At 37.2% G+C, this 15,937-nt stretch overlaps 1 protein-coding gene across 1 annotated transcript in view; it reads left to right on the top strand.

The window, feature by feature from the left end:
* Positions 1 to 373: 373 nt before the first annotated feature.
* Morc4 (MORC family CW-type zinc finger 4) overlaps positions 374 to 15,937 on the top strand; it is a 56,293-nt gene continuing 40,729 nt past the window's right edge. Inside the window, exons 1-4 of the mRNA XM_013150231.3 lie at positions 374 to 777; positions 893 to 965; positions 7,697 to 7,829; positions 15,482 to 15,699. Of these exons, the coding sequence (XP_013005685.2) occupies positions 676 to 777; positions 893 to 965; positions 7,697 to 7,829; positions 15,482 to 15,699 (526 nt within the window). The 5' untranslated portion in view covers positions 374 to 675. The remainder of the gene's footprint in view (positions 778 to 892; positions 966 to 7,696; positions 7,830 to 15,481; positions 15,700 to 15,937) is intronic.

Below are 15,937 nucleotides of genomic sequence, written 5' to 3'. Positions count from 1 at the left end.
TAGTTTGCCAATTGCATTCTAGAAAGTTCTGGATACTTCCAGAGGCATTTAAGGCAGATAGAATGGCATACCTTCCAGGGAGCCTACTGTCTTCCCAGACAGCAAAACTGCAGTTTAAAAAAAAAAAAAAAAAAAAAAAAAAAAAAAAAAAAACAAAAAAACTAGTCTTTATAATTTGAAAGATCTGTCTTACCCTACTTATTAGTTATGCAGCCTTAAGAGGGATATGGTTCTAGATATTCCATATACCCTCTCCCTCTTCCAGCCTCATTCCCGTCCCTCTCCCAATCCCCATCCCCACCCCCACGCGCTTTCACGCTCCGTGGCTGGGCCTATGGCAAAAGCCAAGAATTAATTAGGGGCGGGGATCTTGCAGCGGCTGTCAGGAGGTCGCCATATTTCTGTACGGCCCTGAGGTAGTCCAGGCGGTGGGTCTGGAGAGGTGCTGACGGGGCGGGGCCGCCGCTCTGCTCCGCCAGACTCACTCCTCTGGCTGGGGACAGGTGGCTGGAGTGCGCCCCGCCTCCACCAGCTGCCGGGGAAACTAGGGAGAACCAGTCCGCTAGGGCCGCCGCCAGCAGCAGCGAGTGGGAGTGAGTGAGTGCGAATCGGTTACGGCCAAGCGAGGAGTCCGGCAGCTGCAAAGGAGTACCGAGTACCGCGGCCGCCAAAACAATGCTCCTGTACCGAGGGGCCCCTGGGGGCCCGGGCGCGCCAGGCCGAGGGCTGGCCCGGCCAGGCAGCGGCCCACACGCCTTTGGAATCCGCCTGAGCACGGTAGGTCTGGGGCCGAGGGGGCGGACTTGCGCGCGGGTCCCGGGGATGTGGGGCGCCGGATGAGGACCCCGCAGGCAGAGGCCTCACGCCGGACGGGACCTTCTTTTGCCCCCAGATGAGCCCTCGCTACCTACAGAGCAACTCCAGCAGCCACACGCGCCCCTTCAGCGCCATCGCGGAGCTGCTAGGTGAGTGGCACGGCATGGCCAGCCGTGATGGCCCGCGGCACTGGTGCCAGCGTGGTGCGGGACCGTCTAGACACTAGGAATGCGAGGAGCCTCGCGGGGCGGGGCGGGGCGGGCTGGCTGGGCTGGGGACCGTAGGACTGGCCCCGGCTCCGCCTGGGGAGGAGTGCTATGACTCCGCTGGGACAAGGTTCACGGTGTATCCGAAGAGAGGATTCTGTGGAGTTTTCTCTCCACAGAAATATCCCGTGATGTTCTGGGCACTTTAGGATAGCTTAGGATAGGATAGCTTAGTTAATGATCGATCAGAAGGAGATGGATAAACTATCAGACCCCAAGGAAACTGGCACTAGTAAGGGTCAACGACAAACGGAAAGCTCCTGGCTAGTAAAAAGGCCTTGTATAGACCCAGCAGGGTCATTAGAAAGGTCTGAAAAAGAGATTTCTTTAACTTTTGAGAGAAGAACATCTAGGAATGATGGGACATGTCTTAGGAGATGACACGAGTGCATTTGGCTCCCTGAGACTGCAAAGGACTGAGTCTGTGATCCACGAGCGCCCTCACACTGCCGGAATCAATACTGAAGACACAGACACCTCTGGCTCTGTGGGAGTTTGCTTTTAAAGTGTTTTCAGTGGATCCCTTGAAGCCAAGTACACCAGTTTTTGAAGGAATGTGCTAAATGCTGTGTGGAAGGGAGGAAAAAACAATCCTGCACTAAATGCAGCAGCATATAAAGCACAATATAAATGCTTCAAAAATTGAAAGAAGGGAGAAAGATGTATGGGACAAGGTAGCACAGAAAATCTTGGAAAGGTTTCAGAGCTGCCTAAATAAGCCCCAGTCCCTGCTTAAGTCATAACTATGGCCATGCCATGAGAGTGTTTTTAAATTAAGCTTTTGGTACAATTTAGATATGTATAATGATAACATTCATTGTAGGGAATTTGTGTTTCTACATGATATATCCTGATTCCTCTTTTTTGCCCATTCCCCTCACCTCCCTTCAATCCCCTTCCCCTCCTTATTTATATTTTATCCTTCTTTTCCCTTTCTTTCTCTCTCCCCCTCCTTAGTTTCCCTTTCCTTTTGAACAACTTCTTCCTATTTCACAATTTCTTTGCACATTCAGTCTAGGACTTGAGGTCCCATTTGACCCACCCGTTATTCTTGATATCTTCACAAAAGAATTAAAAGCATCATACCACAATGATATATGTGCATCCATGTTTATAGCAGCAGTGTTTAATAGTTAAATCTTGGAAACAGTCCATATGCAAATCAACCATTGAATGTGTAAAGATGTGGCTTTTTTATACAATGGGGTACTGCCCTGCCATAAAGAAGGATAAACTTGATACATTTATAGCTAAATGGATGAACCCTAACACCATGCTCTTAAGTGAAATAAATCAGATACATGTGTAAATATTGCATTGTCTCTCTGACATTGAAAGTACAAATAAGAACCAAAATGTATAACAGAAATTGTTATTTTAGTCAAGAAATTGGCAGCAGGAGAGTCAGGAGAGTTACTTAGAAGATGATGAAGAATTTTCATGATTAGTTTGACTCTAACACAAAATGCTTTACATGTATAACTTAGAAGATGTAGGGAAAAAAGTGACACTGGCACATTTAGGTTTTGTGCCGGGCCTTCCAGAGAATATTAGAAGAGGGACATAAGATCTCTGTGGATGTAACTTACAAAAAAGATGAAAAGGGGGAGTTGACAGTGAACATAGTGGGAGGTGGGAGACAAAAAAAATGTTGTGAGAGATGTCTTGTTCTTTAACAGTTGCACCCTGTTATATACATTATGCATACTTACGCATTATAGGTGATTCATCGAGTTTCCAGCTTGTAATTTTGAGTACATATGATTGTCTTAATTGTTTAATTTTAAAGAACCTTGACTTGGCCTAAGATGGCCAGCATGCATGTGAGTATGTGTGTATATTATACGCACATATGCATACATATATACAAACATAGATTTTAAAAAGCTTATCACATATATTTGTGATAATAGAGAAAAAGAAGATCAACATGTTAACTGGTAAATCAAAGTTTAAATTTTGGATTTTTCTTCAACAATTTTCTGTATTTACAGCATTAGTTTTCTAGTACATACATTCAATAAATATTTAACGAGCATCTACAGAACATAAGGCAACTGTGTTCGATACAAAAATGAATATAACAGACTCATGCTTCTGGAAAGAGACATAAAACACATGCAGAAAGTTCATTCTTTATATAAAAAATAGAAAATTATATATCAGCAAAGATAGGTACAAGTGCTATGGAAATTTAGAGGAAAGAGGAGTGACTTGCAATTTATCTGGAAGAAGAGGTTGAAGAAAAGCTTTGTGGAGATGATAACATTTGAGCTGAGATTTGAAGAACTGGGACTGTGCATATGGTGGCAGGAGGGTATTCCAGGCAAAAGGAACAACTGGATGAATGAAAGTATAAAGAATACTGATTATTGAATTTAATTAGAGCATAGAGTTCACAGGTAGCAAAAATTATTGGTCCTTAGAGAATTTACAAAGAACTTTCACAGTTATCTTTTTAACTTTGCGCTTTGAGGTAAACAGAATTATTTGTTTTCATCGCACAGATGAAGAAACAGAAGTTCAAAGAATTAATTTCCAAGGTTACATGTCTACTAAGTGGCAGATCCAGGACTCAAACACAGGTCTTTTTACTCCAAGTACCAAGTAGGAAATGAGGTTAGAAAGGTAAGCTGGGAGTAAGATGTGACTGAAAAATTCTGATATTTGACATGATACTCTGATATTATCTGACCAGAAGAATGTCATGATCAGAGTGTGCTTTAGGACAGTCAGTCTTGCAGGACTGTATAAAATAGACAAGAGAAGAGAGAGACATTAATTTGCAAGATTAGTTAGGCTGCAATAATCTTGAGAGGGAATAAACTCTGTGAACTAAAAGAATGATAATGAGAATTAGAAAAAAAACTAAGAAAGTCTAAGGATGTATAGGACAAGAAGAAGTTTAAAATGATTTTTTTCAGTGCTAGAGATTGAACCTAGAGTTTTATGCATGTTAGCAAGCACTCTACCACTAAGCTACACCCTTAAGCCCCTAAAAATGACTTTTAATTTCAAATTTATAGTCATTTGAATGCTGACATTGTGTGTGTGTGTGTGTGTGTGTGAGCGCGCGCATGCGCGTGTGTGCATGTGTGTGCACACAGAACTAAAGAACAGGCCTGTGACAGAAGGTAAAGACCTTACTTTCAGGCAAGAATACTTTTAGGTACTTGCAGGATGTCTATAAGTCAGTAATTTGGCACCTCGTCAGTATCCACGGGAAAGGATGGGATGCTCATGAAGCACTATATCAAAGCCATCTTAAACTCTTCTGGGAGGCTGTCAGGTTTCATTCCGTACCAGTTTTTGATAAAGTATCAGGCTTTAATTACAATGCTTTTTCATAAGACAGGGGAATATTGGATCAGGTTAGGGTGTTAAATAGATTTCCCAAGAATCCTATGCTTCTACCAAAACAGTGGGTGATGTGAAGGCAGAGGTAGAGACCCCACTAAGAGATAACTCAAGTCAGTTTAGGTGAGAGAAGACCCCTTGAGAATGGGTAGCAAATGGGCTTGTAAAGGGTAAAGCTGCTCAGGCTATGAGAGTGCAGCTCTTGCCCAAGTAGTGGCTGAGGTGAGAAAAGTAAAGTTCTCTCATCATCCTATCTGTTCATAGGCTAAATGGGCTGGGCTAGTGGAAAAGTTGAATTCCCTGGTGTCAGATAGCATGTGCTACCTGATGGCCAATTTTTAGAGGGTTAAATCAACTATCAGATTGGTGGCTTATTCTTATAAGTTCATCTGTTGAAGCTGACCTTGTTATTATTATAATTTCATTTGTTGAGGGTAAATGAAAGGTCATATAGAACAGAGGCAGGAGGGAAGCTTTGCTTGCCCACACCTGTTTGCTGATTTCACTTTCCCTGGAACTCCAACTGACCCTGGCCTTTTATGTGCCCCTTCCCCCACATAGTCTGAGCTTCCAGCCAAGGAGATACAATATATAGCTGCTCCTGGCGGCTACTATGAAACTTTTGAAGTGCCTTTGTTAAAAGTTGTTGTATTCCTATAAGAAAACATCTAGTAAAGTTTGGGCAACACTTAGAGTTGAAAAAGTTGAAAAGGTGATTTTCCTAGAGAACTGTGAGCTTATTTGTTCAAGCCACTGTTGTCTAAATGTGCAATTAGAATTGACATGTGTTACGTGTTTGAATTGAGAATGTTCAAAGTGTTAGAAAAAAATTTCCATTTCTAGGATTTTCCGTATATAAATGATGCCCAATTGATTGATAAGTTTATCAGTGTCAATGTCTTTGACTGTTTACTAGGGAGAGTGGCTGATAAGGGCCTGCTTGTGAAGTAAAATTTCTTGAATTATGTAGGCAGCCATACAGTGCTGAGTTCTTCCATCAGTTAAAGAAACAAAAAACTGCCTCTTACAATGTAAAGAACTATATACCTGATAAAGTTTCTATTCCATGCCAACTTATAATTCTTGCCCAAAGACAGCCCACTTACCTTACCATGTTATATGGGCCTAAGCCCCACTTGGCCCTTAAAGATCGATTATCAGATTTCTTAACCCACTTCTGGAGCTATTGATAATACCTTATAGCCTCTTGGATTTTTTCAGATTATAATCAGTGACAGTTTTATTGATCAGTGAATCTAGCGGTACTACCATGGCTTTCCAAGTTAATCTGTGTATCACTTTATTTAGTCGACATTCTACATGTCCAAGTGAGTGTCAACTCTTAACTGTATTTGAAAATTTGTATTTTTGAATATGTGCAATACTCCACTTTGTTGTAAGGGTTGTTTCCAGCAGAGAAATGACACGGTTTGATTAAGGGTAATTGGACAAGTTTACAAATAAGGCCCTACCTGACCCTCAGCCTAGCTATGTGGTATCAGTAAAACAGTATAGGGTGCCAAAGCAAAGAAAAAAGGTAGAAGGAAAAGCTGCTATCTTTCTTAAAAAGATAACAAGGACAAGAGTGGTTAAGGACCCTATTTATGTTAGTCTATTTTGTGCTACTAGTGCAAAATACCTGATACTGAGTACTTTATAAGTAAATAATTTTATTTAGTGCACATTTATGATAGGTGGAATGTCCAAGCAGCATGATACTAGTGTCCTGCCAAGGGTCCCATGGCTGCATCACAACATGACAGAGAAGCTAAAAAGGAACAGGGTCATGTGCAGACAGGGCCAATCACACAGGGCAGCCTCACTTTGTAGAACTTACTGCAAAAAAATAATCTTCTGTCTTAGTTACTTTATGCTCGTCGCTGAGACAAAATACCTGATGCCCAAGTTGGGAAAGGAAAGGTTTATTTCTTACAGTTTTTGGAGATTTCAGTCCACACTCAGTTGGCTCCAAGGCAGGCGGGCGGGCATGGCTGGGCCACTTTTCATGGTGGCTGCAAACAGCAAGCTCAAACCAGCAAAGAGCAAGACACACCTTCTTCCTGCCATTACATCACATCCTGGCTCCACCCCTATGTGGTGGCACACTGACACCATCAATCCAAGCACTAGACAATGAACGATCACAAATACACAATGCAAACTCATGAGGCCTGGGGGACACAGACATAAACCATGACATCTTCTATCATACCTGACCACAATAAATCCCTTCCACGAGCAGCATCCTCAATGACCTAATTACCTTGCACTATGCCCCACCTCTTAAAACTTCTACCACCTCAATACTACTACACTAGGGACCAGTACATGAACCTTTGGAAGATAAATCACATCCAAACAATAGCGTTATCCAACCGCTTGTGCTGAGTACCCTTCTGCTCAGACCAGTGAACCCTAATCAGATTTGTGAGTTACATATGTCACTATTTGACTAATACCTGTGGCCAAAAGATGTAACTATTAGATAGTGACATCCCTGGAGCTGGGGACATGGTGCATATGTTAAAATATGGCTAGAGTTGGTATCTTTATAGCCTTAGTTACCCCAGTGTGAAGATGCAACTCAGGAGGAATTGTTATCTTATATTTTCTACTTTTAATCAGTGTTCTCCATTTCATAAATAGTAAACATCTTCACCTTTAAGATTGTTAGAGACAACAGAATAGGTCTTATTCTCTAAGCAAGCTTGCTACCATTCCCTGATTTTTTTCAGTGGTCCTTATGCTATAAAAATAGATCATGATAATGCATGCATTCTTTAAACAGAGGGGGTGCTGTAAAAAACAGAAAATAAAATTATCTTTAATCAATCATAAAATATATAATGTGCATCTATTTTACTAAAATTGCTGACTCGAACTTTCTCTGTAGCCACACTTTACTATATGCATTCATGAGTAGTAAAATGACTAAAAGACCAGAATAAAGCACAATCAAAGCAAAGTGATCTGTAAACAATTGTACTTTTCCTACAGACCCTAAAGATTAAAAGGATCAAGGCAGATTGCTGATAGGTCATTATGTGAAATCTAAAAATCAACTACATAATTCTGTCATATCTGTTGTTCTCTCTAACTCAGTAAATGCAGTACCATTAATGCCCCTGCATACCTTCTGGGACATCCACATGAGGCGAATAAAGGACAGTGTTTCATGTCATGGGGGTACTGAACTAGAGATTTTGATAGAAAGTTGGAAAAGGGGATCTAATATCACAGATTTCTACCTTTTGCAGATAATGCTGTAGACCCAGACGTATCAGCCAGGACAGTCTTTATAGATGTTGAAGAGGTCAAGAATAAATCTTGTTTGACCTTTACTGATGATGGATGTGGGATGACACCTCACAAACTCCACCGAATGCTCAGGTAAAAGTGTCCTAATTTTTTCATCTTGTGCTCATGAATTCTATTTAAAACTTAATCATTTTCTTTAATATTTTACTTTCCTTTTATTCATTCATTCAACAAATATTTATTAAACATATCTTAGTGCCAGGGTACAGATGATGAAGACAACATTTTTTCTGCCCTCACAGAACTTACAGTCCAGCTTGCAATTAAAACAATTAGATAATCAAGTAATGATAATACAATGTGATAAGTATGACAGGAAAGCATAGGATACAGGAGATGAATCAACAGGGGAACCTAATCTGATCCCAGCATTTAATAAAAGCCTCCACAGTGATATGCTGAGATCTAAGAGCAAGTAGAATTTAAATAGATTTTTAAAAAGTGGGGGCCAGGGAGAAAATAATGAGAAGTTAAGCAAGGAAAACAGCAACTATAAAGACCTGGGGACCTTCACTGATCTGAGACCTTTTTCAAAGCCTACTTAACCAAAACTCACTGTTAAATCAGAAGTATTAGGGTTGGGATGATTTGTGAATTAGAACCATGAAGATGCCTGGCTATAATTAAAATTCATAAAAGATAAATAGATGACATTTACATATATAATATTTGAAAAATTTACAGTAGAATCACAAAGTTAGGAAATTCTCTTTTCTGTTAAATCTGATAACAAATTTCTGTGGCCATTCTCAGTTCACTTAATTACTTTAAGAGGTCTATACTTAAGAATAAAAGTGCATACTTTATTATCTTCACATATCACTCGGTGCAAAATCAGTGTTTCCTTAATTCTTTCCTTCTGTCTTCCTTTTTAGCTGATGGAGTTGATTACTGTGTATGTGGCTTCCTGAACTAGAGTGTGTGAAGCCCAAGTAACAAAGGAAGGGTGCTGAGGAGGAGGGAAAGGGCTCAGAACCCTAGAAATGGAAAACAAATTCATTTGGTCATAGTTCTTTTTGAAGATATTCAAAATTAATAACACTGTAGGGAAATTCCTTTGATCCAGCAAAGAAACAAAATGAAATTTGCTCAAAATAAGTGGTTATATTTTACTGCTCAGCAGTATGTATGCTTATGTCTTACACTTCTAATTAGAATGTTAGTGGAAAGCATCTAGAAGTGAGACAAAAATGTGTTTAGTATATTAGTGAAAGGAGAGAGCTGGTCCTATCCTTTAACTTATAACATTGATTTTTATCTCCTAAATGTAAAAAGAATTAAAATGTGTTATGCATCTGTACCAATTCAGAACAGTAAAAGTAATCATTATGTACTATAAACATGCATCTAAAACATAAAAATCAAAAATATATTTTAGATAGGGTGTCTAGTTGTGTATGTACTAAAATTAATTATCAGTTATCAATTTTTTATTTTAAAGAGAATAAAACAAAACAGAACAAAGCAGATCAGAGCAAAGCAATGCAAGTGACACAGGATTTCAAAACAAGACAACAGGAAATCAACAGTGGCTACCATATTGTCTCTTGTTTGCTTCGAAATAGTTCTCCGTACCTTCACATACAATAAATCAATATAAGACAAAATAGTATAAAACCAATCAAAACAAAAGAATGAGAACGTTACAGCCTTTCAAAACCAGACAATAGGAAATCAATAATGGCTACCATGATGTCTCTTAGTCTCTGCAAAATAGCTGTCCATACTTTTATACACATTGAAATTAAATAATTGAAAATAGACTAAAACCAATCAAAACAAAGAATAAAAGCATTATTACACTTCAAAAAAAGATGATAGGAAATCAGCGATGGCTACCATGATGTCTTGTTTTCTTCAGTGTATCACACACATATTAAAAACACACATAATAAAATCAATTCTTGTAAAGTCTTTAGGAGAAGTTCTAGGCATATATATACCTATACATGTACATCTATCGTTTCTGTATTAGAGGAAAACCCCTCAAATTGGGAAAAAATCTTAGTCAACTGTCCGTCAGACAATGGACTTCTGTCTAGAACATATAAAGTGTTAAAAAAAATCAGACCCCAAAATTCAAAGGCCAAAACCAAAAATGGGCATCTGAGATAAATACACACTTCTCTGCTGAAGAAATACAAATTGCAAATAGATACATGAAAAAATGTTCAGTATCATTGGTGGTCATTAGAGAAATGCAAATTAAAACCACACTGAAATTCCATCTCACTCCAGAAAGAATGGCCAGGATAAAGAAAACTTCCAACAACACATGCTGGAGAGGCTGTGGGGAAAATGGAAGTCTCCTATACTGTTGGTGGGAGTGCAGACTTCTGGAACCACTGTGGAGATCAGTGTGGGGGTTCCTCCAAAAGATGAGATTGGATGTCCCATTTGATCCAGCTATTCCACTTCTCAGCATATTTCTAGAATAATTGAGAATATCATACCACAGTGGTATGTGTGCACTCATGTTTATAGCAGCAAAATTTGTAATAGCTAAGTCTTGGAAACAACCCAAATGCCTATCACCTGAGGAATGGTTAAAAAAGATGTGGTATTTTAATAAAATGGAATACTTCTCAGCTGTAAAGAAGGCCCTCTGTAAAGAGACTTTTATAGGTAAATGTATTCGACTTGAGACCATATTCATAAGTGAAATAAATCAAACTCACATGTGTAAATACCATATTGTCTCCTTTGTGTAACAAACTGAGAGTTAATAAGATACAGATCTTCAATAAATATGGTGAAAGGGTAAGACAGTACTCCTAGAGGAAAAAATAACTCTGATAGTGAAGAGAAAAGAAGGAAGAGAAAAGAAAAAAATATAAATTTGTGTATATATACACTTAAGATTACTAAGATGATTGTAATACGAATTCTGTTAATTTTGGAACAAAACAGTTAACATTCACAGGGTTAGATCAGTTTTGCATGTCTATATATGATAATTTGAGTAACACTTTTGAAGATTATGTAAAATAACAAAATTTGTTTTGTTCTTACTACCTTGTTTGAAAGCCTGCATTGTTATTGTTTTGGGCTCTTTTTTATTGTTATTTATTTGTCTCTTTTGTTTCTTGTTTTTCTTATACTCAATTGTTTTACAAAAAACAATTGCCTTCTTAATTATTTTTCCCACTACATCTTATCGCAGTGACATGGGTGTCAAACAGTAGGCACAGCAACTCTAATCACCTTCCATTTCGTCTGTAGAACTATATATGTAAAAATTGGTGTTTTATAAGATAGGAAAAAAGGGGAATGATTTTAAAATAATTACAACAATTGTTTTATTTTAAGATGAAAAAAGAATAAAAATGATGATACGGAATTTCAAAATATTAGATTAACAATGCTTCAAAGTAGTTGTTTAGATTCCAAGATATAGGCATGAAAAAATATGATCAAACAATGAAAGCATAAGCTGTTCTTTTGAATGAACTGACAGAGATTAGTAGTATATTTATCTATCTTGTATATATATATATATATATATATATATATAATCTTTTACCTTTTTTCTTTTCTCCTTTCCCCTATCCCAGTTGTTCTTTCCTTTTGAGCAGTTTCTTTCACTTTCGCAATATCTTTTGTGCGTTTTGGCTCTTATTTACTCTTTCATTTTTTTCCTTTGGTACTGGGGATCGAACTCACAACCTCACACTAGCCAGGTAGGTGCTGTGCCACTGAGCTAAATTCCTGGCCCCCCTCTTTCATTGTTTTAAACGAGGGACGCAATGTGATATTTACACATAGGAGTCTGATTTATTTCACTTATGAATATGGTTTCCATTTGTGTCCATTTACATATAAAAACCTCAGGATTATACTTCTTTGTAGATGAGTAGTACTCCATTATATAAAAATACTTCATCTTTTTTAACCATTCCTCACTTGATGGGCATTTGGGTTGTTTCCAAGATATAGATATTACAGGTTATGCTGCTATAAACATGAGTGCACATATATCATTGTGGTATGATGTTTTCAATCTGAGAAAATACTCAGAGGGGGAATAACTGGATTGAACCGGACCTCTAATCCTAGTTTTTTGAGGAATCTCTGCACTGATTTCCACAATGGTTGTACCAGTCTACACTCCCACCAACAGTGAAGATGTGTTCCTTTTTCCCCATAGCCCCATCAGCGTTTATTATCATTTGATTTCTTGATGATAGCCATTCTTTTTGGAGTGAGATGGAATCTCTCAGTGTTATTTAAATTTTGCATTTTACAAATGACCCGTGATATCTAACATTTTTCAAATATTTATTTGGCATTTGTATTTCTTCATCTGAGAATTGTGTTTTCATCTCAGATGCCCATTTTTGGATTAGGTTTTTTAATTTGGGGATCTGATTTTTTTTAATTCTTTATATGTTCTAGATCAAGTCCTTTGGCTCAGGGACAGTTGACTATATTTTTTCCGAATTCGTGGGTGTTTCCTCTAATACAAAAATGATAGATGTATATGTGCAGGTATATATATGCCTAGAACTTCTCCAAAAGAGTTTACAAGAATTGATTTTAATATGTGTGATAGTATGAACAACTACACTGAAGAAAACCAGGCATCATGGTAGCCATCGCTGATTTCCTATCATCTTATTTTGAAGTGTAATAATGCTTTTATTCTTTGTTTTGATTGGTTTTAGTCTGTTTTCAATTATTTAATTTCAATATGTATGAAGATATAGATGACTATTTTAAAGAAAACAAGAGTCAGCTAAAATTCTTTTCCCATTCTGAGGGTTTTCTTTTCATTCTGTTGGCCATTTATTTTGTTGTGAAAAAACTTATTGATAAGGAAATATCCCAGTTGTTGATTATTTGAAGTACTTCCTTGCAGTTTGTGTTTTGTTCATGAACTCTCTGCCTACCCATATGTCTTCAAGATTTCTACCTACTTTCTCTTCTAGTAGATTTAGTGTTTCCATTTTAATTTTTAGATCTTCGATCCATTTTGAGTTTAGTTCAGTGCATAGTGGTAAATATGGATCTAGTTTTATTCTTCCACAAGTAGAAAGACAATTTTTCCAGCACCACTTCTTAAAGAGGCTGTCTTTTTTCCAGTGAACATGTTTAGCCCCTTTGTCAAATATAAGGTGCTGAGTGTCTATTACAACAATTTTTGTTTTATATCCACTCACTTATCCATGTAGTGAATTTTTACTGAAGATTTATATGCAAAATACTGGAAAATAAATTTGAGAACCAGATAGACATCCTTGCTGTCAAATTGCTGACTGTTTAGTCAGAAAGAATAGCTGACCTGTAATACAATTAAATAAGCTATTCTACACAGCAGGAAGTCTATGAAACAAGAATACAGTTTCTTAACAGAAGGATCTACTCTAGCCTAGAGAATCAAAAAAGAATACTGTGAGACATTTAAAGTGAAATATGAAGAATTAATGTGTTCTTTCAAAATTTTGTTGCCTCCCCAAGGAACAAACTAGGCTAAAATTTCTTTCACCATAATATTATACCTATCACATCATGTGTGTTTCCTGGTGTTTGCTCTAGACAATTGTTCATCATATTTAAAATTTTACTTTAGAGACAATTTTAGTGAGTCCTTAATAGAATATATACTGGATTTTTTTGTGATTGTACCTTAACCTTGCATCAGCTACAAGATACCATTTATTTAAGAGATAATTTATTTGTGTGAACTTCTAACCAAGAACTCCACTTACCCCAACTTCTTTTAAAATAATTGAGCCAGACATGCTGATATGTGCCTGTAATCTCATTGCTCAGAAGGCTGAGGTAGGAGGATTTCCATGAGTTCAAATAACCATATATATTTGTTCCATATGGTAGATAAGACTCTAACATATCAAGACTTCTGAGTTTTCAGTGTGACACTAGATCTAAAATAGAGGCAGGTTTTAGCACATGAAAGATCTCAGAGTTAGTTTAAAATTAAAACATGACAGTTCTCAGAGTTTAAATTTAAAGGCTCACAGACAATACTAACTCAATGCTCATGAGGATTTTTTTTGACAGAGCACTTCCCTAGAACTTGCCTTTCGTTGTCATTAGATTTATTCATGGCTAAAATGTATCCTTTAAAGGACAAAATTATATTACTGCATAATACTTTGATATAGAAAATTGAAAGGTGGTCTCCTTTCTTAAAAAAAAAATCACAGCCTTTAGGAAATGGAAAACAGGTACATCAAATCTATCTTGCTTGGAAGAGAAAAGACAAGACTAAGCAGTTTGGGATACAGAGTCTATTTTATTGATGTTGCATAAGTGTCTAATCTGTCTTATTAAATCTTTCCTTAGACTTTAAACTTTGAGGGCAAGAATCGTCTCTTTTATTAACAATCATATCTCTAGTGCTTAGCTCAATGCATAGCACAAGGTAAGTGTTGAATAAATCCTTATTGAATGCATGATAGTCTACTTCATTTTAAAATTAGTGTTTCTGGAAGGAAGAATTCTTTTTTTGTTGTTGTTGGTACCAGGGATCATACTTACAACCTTGCGCTTATCAGGCAGGCACTTATACTGCTGAGCCAAATTCCCAGCCCATGAATTCTTTAAAAAATACTTTCACATTAAGAAAGAGATAAAGGAAAGATCATAATTTTCTAGATATTGTATCTTTGAATTTTTAGGTTCCGTTATTTGTTATATTTGAATGAAAGTAAAAGGAAGAAAAAAATTTTAGCTCCCATATTAAGCTCATTGTAAGAGGCTACAGAGTTTGCTGTGGTGACTCAGTGAAAGGACCTTACTACAACAAGAGAGATTTTATACTGCAGTTGTTTGCAGACATTTAGAGGAAGAACTACCTATTTTTATCTCTTGGTCATATCACAGTGGCCTCACACAGCAGATGGAACAAAGGGTAAGAACTGGAAGATTAGCTGAGGACGTAGCTCAGTGGCACAGCACCTGCCTGGCAAGCACAAGGTACTGAGTTTGATTCCCAGTACCAAAAGAAAAAAATTTTTCCAAAAAAGAATTGGAAGGTTCATCATTTGAGTATACAGTTAAAATTATCCAGATACACACTACACAGTCATGCTTGAAGTGATGGTTTATCCCCGTAAGCCGAGCACTTGGGAGGCTGAGGCAGGAGGATTGCTGTGAGTTTCAAGGCCAGGCTTGGCTGTATAATGAGTTCAAGGCTAACCTAAACTATGTAATGAGACATTGTCTCAAAAAAGAAAAGAAAAGCTAACAAGTCAAAAAAAGATACATGATCTCTTTCAAATTTCTAGAGGGAAGTATAACCAGGTTAGAAATACCAAGTCTAATGCCATTGGTTAATGCTAATATCAGGTACTTTTATTATCTTCTCTAGATAACTACCTTTTTACTTTACTCATTTCTAATAATCAGGACCATTTTATCTAGACAAGAAAGGCAGCTAGCTAACAAGGCCTTTTATAACTGTCTTTGTTAAACCAGTGAAAATGGGCCTTCTTTACATTTTTAAGTGACTCTAAGGAAATCAAACTGTTTTAAGTACACACAAAGCACATAGGAAAATTAGTGCCATTACCTCAAGAATAATTTCCTATGATTTTAAACTTAATAGTTTTGCCTGGAATAGCATAAGGAATAAAAAAGGAAAAACTTATACAAACATTCTTCAAATGTAAACCAAATATTTTGCCTGTAACCTGGCATAGGATTCTTTTTAACCTTTCTGATTTACTTTTTCAGATTTCTCTTTTCTTTTATAATTACAGCTTTGGCTTTACAGATAAAGTGATAAAGAAGAGCCAGTGTCCCATTGGCGTGTTTGGTAATGGTTTCAAGTCAGGCTCCATGCGGCTAGGAAAGGATGCTCTTGTCTTCACCAAGAATGGGGGTACTCTCACTGTTGGACTCCTGTCACAATCCTATCTGGAATGTGTCCAGGCCCAGGCAGTTATTGTACCAATTGTTCCATTCAACCAGCAAAACAATATCCTTTCTATAAATGGAGAATTTTGCTTAAAAATTAGTCTAATCTGTTTTGACAAAAACTTTTTTCAGGTCAAATCCAATGCATTTGATATCTTATATTTCAAATAAGGTTTCAATATATGAAGAGGAATTGAAGTATCTTAAATTTAACTGGAATTTTCTGTATTTTTATTTAAATATTTTTAAAGTAAGTAGACGAGTGACAGAGCTTAAAGATGCTTTTGCTATACTGAAAT

This window comes from Cavia porcellus, unplaced genomic scaffold (genome assembly GCF_034190915.1).
Source record: "Cavia porcellus strain 051 isolate PalLab524CR breed Dunkin Hartley unplaced genomic scaffold, mCavPor4.1 scaffold_3, whole genome shotgun sequence".
Lineage (NCBI taxonomy): Eukaryota > Metazoa > Chordata > Mammalia > Rodentia > Caviidae > Cavia > Cavia porcellus.
This window is presented reverse-complemented; position numbering and strand designations above follow the sequence as displayed.